General features: G+C 36.6%; 1 protein-coding gene across 9 annotated transcripts in view; it reads left to right on the plus strand.

Annotated features, from left to right (window-relative positions):
- Nucleotides 1–11,407, plus strand: part of CBLB (Cbl proto-oncogene B) — a 234,618-nt gene that overhangs the window by 99,044 nt on the left and 124,167 nt on the right. For all 9 annotated transcript variants that reach the window (XM_017895632.1, XM_017895643.1, XM_017895680.1 and 6 more), the window contains one exon: nucleotides 1,896–2,042. In XM_017895632.1, coding sequence (XP_017751121.1) covers nucleotides 1,896–2,042 — 147 coding nt within the window. The remainder of the gene's footprint in view (nucleotides 1–1,895; nucleotides 2,043–11,407) is intronic.

Below are 11,407 nucleotides of genomic sequence, written 5' to 3' on the forward strand. Positions count from 1 at the left end.
AGGAAGTTATGTGTCTCCTTTGTAAATGTTTTAAAAAGTGTGTCACCCAATGATTTTATTATCAGGTACATATTACATGATCTCCTTGGTAACAAACATGAGTTTTTGTTATTATTTGGCAGTTATTAAACACAGATACATTAGTAAATATGAAGCAAAGACACATAACTTTCAATGACAAAGTTCTGTTGATACATTATATGGTTTTATATGTTGTAAATTTGATGACTTTCTCTATATTAATTTTCTGCTATATTTTTATTGAGTACTAACACACTTGCCTCCATTCACCTCCCAACACACACACACACTCACTCACTCTCTCTCTCTCTCCCCCCGCCCCCCCTCCCTCTCTCATATATACAGGCGCACATACACATGCATACTAGCTGAAGCTTCAAAGTGAAAACATATGCAGAATGTGCCCATTGATTTCTGGTCATTCTGAGCAAAAGGGAATATAAAGAAATATGGTTTGTTAAACCTGGGAAGTTATTTAGTATTTTGTGTTTTAATTGCTTCTTACCTATCTAGCACTAGTAGTTTTATGCCAATTAACATAATATTGAAAATTTAAGAAATGTTAGCAAGGATTACAGGTGATTGATAGTACTATTTTGTAGTATGAAGCCTGGTTTAAATCTTGCCAGAATCTCCGGAATTTAATACGGAAATTAGAATAGAGGTGACACCCGTATCTCCGTTCTAAACCATTTTGTCATACTACTACAATTTTTTCCTTCTAAAACAGACTTCATCAAGTCTTCAGAATTCTGGATCTGTTAATCCATTTGACTCTCGATTTATTTCTTTTCTCTTTAATTTTTTGTTTTTGAGACATTGTCTCACTCTGTTACCCATGCTGGAGTGGAAGGACGTGATCATGTCTCACTGTAACCTCTGCCTCTCAGCTCAAGAGATCATGTCAGCCTTCCTGATAACTGGGGCTATAGGCATGTGCTCCCACACCCCGCCAATTTTTTGTGGGAGCCATGTTGCCCAGGCTGGTCTCAAACTCTGGGCTCTAGCCATTTGGCCGCCTCAGCCTCCCAAAGTGGTAGTATTACAGGGGTGAGCCACCACACCTGGCCTGACTCTCCATTTCTTATAGCAGTACCTTTTAATGAGGAAAGCACATTAGAATTGCCCAGGGGGCTTCTAAAATATGCACATATCTAGAACCCATCCTCAGAAAATCTGATATTTAGGTAGGAGTGGCAAGTATGTTTAACAAAAACTGCACATTGATTTAGATGCCTCTTTATGTCATGTCCCAACCAAAGTTTCCTACTCTGTCTCATGTTATTTTCTCCAGTTACCCTCTGCTCTGCTTCAACTATGCCAAAAATGATATAATACAAATACATTTTCATTTTATACTTATGTATTAAACTTTTGTACATGCTGTTTCTACCGCCTGAAATACCTTTTACTTCCCTCTCCATCCTCCCTTTCCACTCCAGGTCTTTATCTGTCAAACAATGAGTTTTCTTCCTAGATTCTCCTCTGATGACAAATCTTTCCTTACTCCCCCAGGTAGAAATAGTCACTCTCTCTTTTATGTTTACCATTTATATTTGATTATTATTTTTTAAGTGTCAATCTCTTCCATTAATCTGTGAGCTCAGTGAAATTATGTAATTTATCTTATTTGTGTTTATGTTAAATGAATACATGGATGACTAATGAATTGACAACTTTGTTAGGAATTTAAATTTTCAATGTTTTCATAAACATTGTTTTTAAGGGCAGCATTCAGTTGAGGTTTTCATGATCAACCACCAAGACGTACGTTGATGCATACATAACATTTGTCTTAATATATATTCCCATAAAAATTTGTATGCATATAGGTATTTATTTCTTATCTTCATTTTTTTCCCTTGTGCCTACAGACGAAATCTCACAAAACTGTCCCTTATCTTCAGTCACATGCTGGCAGAAATCAAAGCAATCTTTCCCAATGGTCAATTCCAGGGAGATAACTTTCGTATCACAAAAGCAGATGCTGCTGAATTCTGGAGAAAGTTTTTTGGAGACAAGTAAGTAAAAATCATTTTTATAGCTGCGGATCTATCTTGCAAGGGTTACTGTATCCTCCCTCCAGTTGGATATGGTATATATTTTACTTGAGTATTTTGCGAATGTATTTTATTATTTTTGATAAGCATTTTGATTGATTGGTAATTTTTGTAGCCACCAAAGGTATACCTCAATAATATAGTAGTTTTTTAGTCACTAAGTAAATATTATACAATGTTATTTATTTCATGAGCATTCATTGAGTTTGTTCTGAGAAGCAGAAGTATGTAAGAGTCTTTATACATGAGAAGCTGATAACTTCTTATAATTTAATATATGCTTAATACACAAAATAAAAGGTAGAAGGGAATAGATACTTTAAAAAATGGCATAAGTAAATTGCTCTGACAATTTAGAGGGGAATAGTTGCTTTGGGATCAGTGATCAGGGACTGCTTCCTGGAGGAGGTGGTATGTTAAGCTTGGTTAAGATCTGAAATCGAGGTGAGAGAAGGCCCTGGCACCCTGATCCAGCCTTTCTTTGTTTTACTGCATAGAGATTATATATATGTGCATAAGATATGAGGATAACATTATCACAAAGATGTAGCCTGTTGCAAAGTAGCTAAAGATGTTTTCTGTTAGGTATGCCCTACAGAGACAGATTCTGGTGAGTTTGGTAAATAATGGAATTGAATGTCTAAAGTCAGCATAATTTATATACAAGTTGCAAAACTTTTGTCATCAATTTCTCAGTAAAATGATCAAGAATGAGCATCAGGAGGCAAGTGATTTCCCCAGTAACTTTTTAAGAATTACCTTTAATGAGAGCACATCCTCAGAATGTCTTAGAATGTAGGCAAAGCCATGGCTGAGTAGTAAGGAGGAAGTGTGATTGCTTACATAGATTATTGTTTTAATCTTGTATCAAAGGTCTGTATTTGTTCTTTAACTGATGAAATTAGACATAAAAATTGTTAATAAACACTTTTTTTATAGTACTTTGATATGGGAACTACAATGTTGGTTTTCCTTTGTTTTTGTTTTTGTTTTGTTTTGTTTTTTTCTTACAAAGTATTGTGTTTACTATAGTCATCATCAGGATGGGAATATACCTACATAGAGTAATGTACATTTAATTAAGCACATAATTTTTTTGGCATCCAAAATATTAAAGCCTATTTCCCACATTATACTAAAATGTATTCAGAATTACTTTTAGGCACTAAAGGATAAAATGCCATTGTTGCCATTAACATGGAAATTCTGTGTTGTAGCAATCTAGTTATTTATAATGTTCCTATATTCATTCAGAAATGAAGAATTTTAGAAAAAAGTTTATCCTTATCTGAATTAGAATAATACAGACAGCTAAGACTATACTAATTAAATATTTATTAATTGTAGAAAGTAGAACAGTCCTGCCAGGTTCGGGATATAGGAACTGAGAGGGTTTCCTGTAGTTGCAGTTCATGTATTAACATTGTAAGGCTAGTTCAAACAGTTGGTAACCTTCAAAATAAACTTTCTCTTTTAAAAGTTTTAAGAAAATATATAGGACAAATTGATTGTGGTATTTCTTTTTGAAAACTGAAACTTCTGGTGAGTTATAAAATTGTTTACTTGTCATCAGGTCAATAAAAAATGGAAAGATTGCTCATGGGTTTTATTAAGAGAGGAGTTTACTTTGCTGGCACTTCAAGCCACAGAAAATTATGCATTTGAGACAACTTTATTTCCCTTTATTTATAACCACAGACATCAAGGGGCTGAAATTTCTCTTCAACTGCTACATGAGTGAAATCACTACTACATCAAATGAGGGATTCTTGAAATAGTGATTAGTTACTTTCCCTACCTCCCAAGTCTTTTCATCTTTGTCCACTGTTTTTACTGAATTGAGAAAGCTGCTTAATTTTTCTTTAACACTTTTAATTTGTGGATAACTGACAAATTTCGTGCTCCTTTTGGAACATATATGCATTACCATAGTAATCCAAATTAGCGATTCCTTTATTAGATAATTGGAGAAAGTTTTTTTTTATTCTTCCTAGGTTTTTACCTTGTGGTTCTATAATATTTTATTGAATGAATGGACATATGCATGAATAATGTGCATCCTTTCAAAAGGTTGATTTTTTTTTTCATTGTGCTCTAATATTGTTTGTATTTTCCCAAAACTTAGTTCTCCTGTGGGAGCATGCCTGTCATTTATCTCACTGTTCATTGAGGCCATGTGAGATTCATGGAGGCCATGTGAGAATGCTTTCATTTAGCCTAACCAGTGCCTTTAAACTTGAAAACAGCATTCTCTCGTAAAGCAGAACCATTAATCCATTCATGAGGGCAGTGCCCTCATGATCTAACCATCTCTTAAAGATTCTACTTCTTAATACAGTCACAATAGCAATTAAATTTTAACATGAGTTTTGGAAGGGGCATTCAAACTATAGCACTGTTGTTTTTGAAGACATGGTTGTGCTACCTTCTCTGTTCAGGGCCCAAGCCCAGCAGCCAAGAGGCACTGCCTGCCTTGTGGCCCAAGGGGAACAGTAACACAACATGTATCATGGCAAATTTGTTGGGAAATTCTGTTTATGGTCAATTTTTATGCAAATGAATATAATATTTTAACAACACAGTTATGCTTTTCCTTTCATAGTCTGTTGACCAAGAGATAGAAATCTGTAGGAAAAGAAAAGTGACATTATTGAATAAATGTGTCTAAGTATGTTCAGCAAAATGAGACCAATACTAAAGTGAATCTTCACACTCTGGAATAATAGCTTATAATCTAGAAACTTTAAGCATGAAGCTTGAAAAATATATTACTGCCTGTTAAAAAAAGAAGCACATTAATGTGATTAGACTCTGGGTAGCAGTCATTTTTCTCAGCAAGTCAGGTAGCAGCTCATGAGCTACTTATTTAAGTACTTTTTGACATTGAGAAAAGTGATTGATTAAAGTGATGATTTATAAGATTTTAGTTCACCGGTCACCTGAGCAGTGCATACTACCTAATATGTAGTCTTTTATCCCTTACCCCTCTCTCACCCTTCGCCACCATGACCCCAAAGTCCATGATATCACTCTTATGCCTTTGGTGCTCATAACTTAGCTCCTACTTATAAGTGAGAACATTCGATATTTGGTTTTCCATTTCTGAGTTACTTCACTTAGAATAATGGTTTCTAGCTCCATCCAAGTTGCTGCAAAAGTCATTATTTCATTCCTTTTTATGGCTGAGTAATAGTCTATGGTGTAAATATACCATATTTTCTTTATCCACCTGTTGGTCTGTGTGAACTTAGGTTGGTTCCGTATCATTGCAATTGCAAATTGTGCTGCTATAAACCAGCATGTGCATGTGTCTTTTTCATGTAATGACTTCTTTTCCTTTGACCAGATATCTGGCAGTGGATTGCTGGACTGAATGGCAGTTCTGCTTTTAGTTCTTTAAAGGGTCTCCATACTGTTTTCCATAGTGGTTGTTACTAATTTACACTCCCACCAGCAATGTAAAAGTGTTCCCTTTTCACAACATCCACGTCAACATCCGTTGTTTTTAAAGGTGTTTAACAACATCTATTGTTTTTAATTATGGTCATTCTTGCAGGAGTAAGGTGGTTTCTCACTGTGGTTTTCATTTGCATTTTCCCGATGATTAGTGATATGTTGAGCATTTTTTCATGTTTGTTGGCTGTTTGTGTATGTCTTTTGAGAAATGTCTGTTCATGTCCTTTGCCCACTTTTTGATGGGATTGTTTTCTTCTTGCTGATTTGTTTGAGGTCCTTGTAGATTCTAGATTCTAGATTCTAGTCCATTGTCAGATGCATAGTTTGCAAGTATGTTCTCCCACTGTGTGAGTTGTCTGTTTACTCTCCTGATGATTTCTTTTGCTGTGCAAAAGCTTTTTAGTTTAATTAGGTCTCATTTATTTATTTTTATTTTTATGCAGTTGCCATGAATTCTCTGCCTAAGCTAATGTCCAGAAGAGTTTCTTTGATGTTATTTGGTAGGATTTTCATGGTTTCAGGTCTTAGATTTAAGTCTTTGATCCATCTTGAGTTGATTTTTTAATAAGGTGAGAGATGGAGATCCAGTTTCATTCTTCTACATGTGGCTTGCCAGTTTTTCCAGCATAATTTATTGAATAGGGGATCCTTTTCCAAATTTGTGTTTTTGTATGCTTTGTCAAAGATCAGTTAGCTGTAAGTATTTGGCTTTACTTCTGGGTTCTCTATTCTGTTCCATTGGTCTATGTGCCTGTCATTATACCAGTACCATGCTGCTTTGATAACTATAGCCTTGTGTTGTAGTTTGAGATCAGATAGTGTGATGCCTCCAGATTTGTTCTTTGCTTAGTATTGCTTTGGTGATATGGTCTCTTTTTGGTTCCATACGAACCTTAGGATTGTTTTTTCTAGTTCTGTGAAGAATGTTGATGGTATTTTGATGGGAATTGTATTGAGTCTGTAGATTGCTTTGAGCAGTGTGGTCATTTTATTCTTCCCATCCATGAGCAGGGGATGTGTTTACATTGGTTGTGTCATCTATAATTTCTGTGTTTCAGTGTTTTGTAGTTTTCCTTTGAGAGATCTTTCACCTCCTTCTTTAAATATTTTCCTAAGTATTTTATTTTATTTTTTCAGCTATTGTAAAGAGGATTGAGTTCTTGGTTTCTCAGCTTGGTTATGTTGGTATATAGCGGTGCTACTGATTTGTGTACATTGATTTTGTGTCCTGAGACTTTACTGAATTCATTTATAAGATCTGGGAGCTTTTTGGATGAGTCTTTAGGCTTTTCTAGGTATATGATCACATAATCAGTGAACAACGACAGTTTGACTTCCTTTTTTACAATTTGTATGCTGCTGTTTTCTTTTTTTTTTTAATCAGATTGCTCTGGCTATGACTTCCAGTACTGTGTTGAGTAGAAGTGGTGAAGGTGGGGATCTTTGGTTCCAATTCTCAGGGGGAATGCTTTCAAATTTTTGCCTTTCAGTGTGATGTTAGCTATAGGTTTGCCATATATGGCTTTTATTACTTTCGGGTAAATCCCTTCTGTACGTGTTTTGTTGAAGGATTACAGAGGGGTGCTGTATTTTATCAAATGCTTTTTCTGGGTCTATTGAGATGATTATATATACTTTTAAAAATTCCATTTATGTGATGTGTCACATTTATTAACTTGCATATGTTAAACTGTCCTTATATCTCTGAATCCCACTTGATTGTGATGTATCACTTTTTTGTTGTGCTGTTGGATTAGTTAGCTAGTGTTTTGTTGAGGATTTTTGCATCTATTTTCATCAGAGATATTGGTCTGTAGTTTGTTGTTGTTATGTTTTCTGGTTTTGATATTAGCATGATAGTGGCTTCATAGAATGATTTAGGGAGGATTCCCTCTTTCTCTGTCTTCTGGAATAGTTTCAGTAGGATTAGTACCAATTCGTCTTTGAATGTCTGGTAGAATTCAGCTGTGAATCTGTCTTGTCCTGGACTTTCTTTGTTTGCATTTTTAAAATTACTGATTCAGTCTCACTTCTTGTTATTGTTAGTGGGTGGCAGTAAACCTTACCCAGCTCTCCTGCAGTTGGCAAGGCTGATCTCACTCCCACAGTGCTCTGCTAACAATGTTTGGTTTAGATCCAGGCAGCCTGTACACAGAACTCAGACCTGCCCCAGGTCATAAGCTTCTCCACATAGAAAGCTGCCGTGGCTTTCAAAAACCCATGCACCTCTTTGTCTGCCTACAAGGCCAGGCACCCAGCTCCTACGCTTCTGTCTGTAGCACACTTCCCGCTTGCTGCAACTCCTCCCGCCCCATTCTGTTCAAGGGAATTTGTTCCACTCGAAATTATATTACAAAATTCAGTTGGGAGGTTCTTTCACCCTGTGTCCTTTCCCTGAGGTCATTGGCTGACTTCCAGAGGGTCCCTGTGAGATATAGTCAGGAATAGCTTCCCTGGGTTCATGCTGGAGACTGGGAATACCTACATGGCTCTTCCTGCTGCTGCTCTTACTTTTTTATTTCCCTAAGTCTGTTCCAGCTGTTGGAGGGGTAAAGGGCTTCTCCAATGGCCTGGATTTTCAGATTCCCCAGTGGGGATGTGTACTCGGAGGCAGGCTCTCCCCCTCTCACACTCTGAGGACTTAGAGTTTTTCACCTGTCTCATGTAGTAGGCTGTAGCCTACCAGTTCTTTCACAGGGTCTGTGGATTCTGTTTTCTTAAGTTCCTGTGTTGGTTCTTTGAAAAAAAATTCACAGTGTGAATCTCTGCACATTATTCTGTCCTTCCAAGTGGAAGAGGAATGCTAACACTGTCTCCAGTCTGCCATCTTGAAAAAAACAAAAACCAACATTGAGAAGATTTAGACATAAATTTCCAAACAAATTATAATTCAATTAGAAACATAGATATTAACTTTTGAATCTTCTTATGTATCCTCTCCTCTCCATACTTAAAGTTCTCTTCTTCAAATTTAAATTCATACTCTGCATTACCCCAACAACCTTCTGATCGGTCTCCTTATCTCCAATAACAACCTACCCAATTGTTCTTAGGGGACCAGTGAGCTCTCTAAAAAGCACAGCTAATCATTCCAGTCTTTTGCTTGAAGTGTTTCCATGAATATTAATTCTAGGTTAAAGTCTAAAATCACATTAACATCACAAGCTTTAGAAACTTTTTTTTCTGGCTTCTTTTTTTCTGCTTATGATTTTTGTATACTTAACTCATCTGTGAAGAAACAAACGACTCAATACTATTCGTATTTCCTAATGTATGTCTCATTTTTTACTCCTCATTGTCTTTGGTTTCTTATGTTGCATTCACTGCTTGGATAGGCAGTCACCCATGCCCTACCCAGTGTTGCCACTTTGGAAGCTTTACTTTAGTACCCTAATGGATATCCCCTACTCTGTGCTGCCAGGTACCTGAGCTCACATCTGTCATAACAGATTACAGTGATCTGCTGACATGCCCCCATTTCTCAATTGAGAGGTTTCCAATAGACTAGAAAGTTTCTTTGGAGGCAGAGACTGCGTCTGACTTATTTTTGTGTTTTTGAGCCTGATACATTTCCTGGAATGTTTAGGCAATAATAATTGTTTTTGTTTTGTTTTGTTTTGCTTTGTTGTGTTTGTTTTTGAGGCGGAGTCTCGCTCTTCTTGCCCAGGCTGGAGTGCAATGGCGCCATCTTGGCTCACAGGAACCTCCACCTCCCAGGTTCAAGCAATTCTCCCGCCTCAGCCTCCCGAGTAGCTGGGATTACAGGCATGCGCCACCACGCCCAGCAATTTTTTTTTTGTATTTTTAGTAGAGGCGGGATTTCTTCATGTTGGCCAGGTTGGTCTCGAACTCCCAACCTCAGGTGATCCGCCTGCCTCGGTCTCCCAAAGTTCTGGGATTACAGGCATGAGCCACCCCGCCCAGCAGCAATAATAATTGTTAACAGACTACATGAATAACTGCATGGATGAACAATGTCTATCCTCTACTTTCAATCTGCAATGCCTTCATTATATACAAATTGATCTCTTTTTAAATAATCAGTTCCTACATTTCTATTCCTTAGATGCCTCTCTTCCCTCTTCCTTTTCTTCTGTCCGAGAATTTTGACACCTTTCTTTTTTTTTGTTTATTATACTTTAGTTCTAGGGTACCATGTTGCATAACGTGCAGGTTTGTTACCATATGTATACTTGTGCCATGTTGGTGCTGGCGCACCCATCCAACTCCGGGGTCCCCCAGCACCCATCAACTCATCAGCACCCAGTCAAACTCGTCATTATACATCAGGTATAACTCCCAATGCAATCCCATCCCCCCTCCCCCCTCCCGTGATAAGCCCCAGTGTGTTGATATTCCCCTTCCGGATCCAAGTGACTTTCATTGGTTCAGTTCCCACTCATGAGTGAGAACATTGCGGTGTTTGGTTTTCTGTTCTTGCGATAGTTTGCTGAGAATGATGGTTTCCAGCTGACACCTTTCTTTAAGTTCAGTTCAGAAGTCCACTTTTCTGAGTTTTTCTCATTCATTTACACCCTTCCATGTGATCTATGTTAATTACTCTATACTCTGGTTGCTGTTGTATTTTGGACACATTTATATTTTAAAATGTGTTTACTATGTAGGACTTTCTTGCTTGATTGCAAGAATCTTCAATGATTTTCTATGCAAAAGTTGGTGAAAACAGACACGTTTATTAGAGTTGTTCTATGTCAGATTTTGTGTTCAGTGCTTTCACATATGCTAGCCTCATTTTCAATATAATCTTTAAGCTACTCTTTAAACGGTTGTTGAATGAGTCTTTTATGTGCTTATACATTGTAGACATTCAGTAGTTGTTAGTTGAATGTATGAATATAAGATGCAACTTTTCTGCCATTTAAGTTCCCTCTTCCTTTACTTATATCTGTTCTTCAGTCAAATTGGCTTATTTGGCTCTTTCCTGACACATCAGCAATTACAGGTTTCTATGTCTTTGCTCATATTGCTCCTTCTACTTGAAGATTTTATAATCTCTGGCATAAAAAATTCTTACTAATCCCTCAAAGATAATCTTGCTCATGATTTTTCCCATTAGTGTTATTACTAGATCTCTTCTTAAACTTCTCTAAGCTCTGACGTATCTTCTGCATTTACTGTTTTTATGGTTTTATTAAAATTATTTGTCTAGTTGTCATACTTCCCCCTAGACTGTATGCTCCATGAAATCAAGCTTATTTATTCATCTTTGTATTTCTAAAGTAGCTCAGCACAGTGTTTTATATATAGGCTTTCAGGAACCATTGCACATTTAATTCAGATGAGTTGAGAAGTAGAGGAATGTGCATGAGCATGTGTTTGTGTGAGATGGAGCCTACTTGCTTGATTGACTGGGAGACAGCATACTTAGGGTTAGGCATGCACACTCTGGAGCCAGATTATCTGTCGGACAGGTTCTGACTGCAACATTTACTCACTATGTGCCTTTGGGGAATCTAGTTGGTTTTTCTATGCATCTTTTTCCTCATTTATAAAATGTGAATGATACTAATAATAGCTACCGTCTGTGTTTGTTATGAAGACTTAAAGTAGCTAAACCTTACCTCTAAGGCACATAAAACTGTGTCTGGCATATAATAAACATTCTATTTTGTGGAATAATTAACCAATTTAAACCTTTAATAGTGTTCCAGATACTACCAGCATATTAATTAATTAATTCTCTAAATAATATAATTTACATTTGACTTTGTATGATGGTGGTTTCATACTCCCTAGCAATTTAAAAGCAAAAAAAAAAAGAAAAGTAAAAAAATTATTTTGTATGTATCCCAAGATAAAAGTAGAAGTGAAGATAAGAAACTGTCTTGATTACCATGGGGGGGGGGGGG

The sequence above is a fragment of the Rhinopithecus bieti genome, unplaced genomic scaffold (assembly GCF_001698545.2).
Source record: "Rhinopithecus bieti isolate Rb0 unplaced genomic scaffold, ASM169854v2 scaffold_1422, whole genome shotgun sequence".
Classification (NCBI taxonomy): Eukaryota; Metazoa; Chordata; class Mammalia; order Primates; family Cercopithecidae; genus Rhinopithecus; species Rhinopithecus bieti.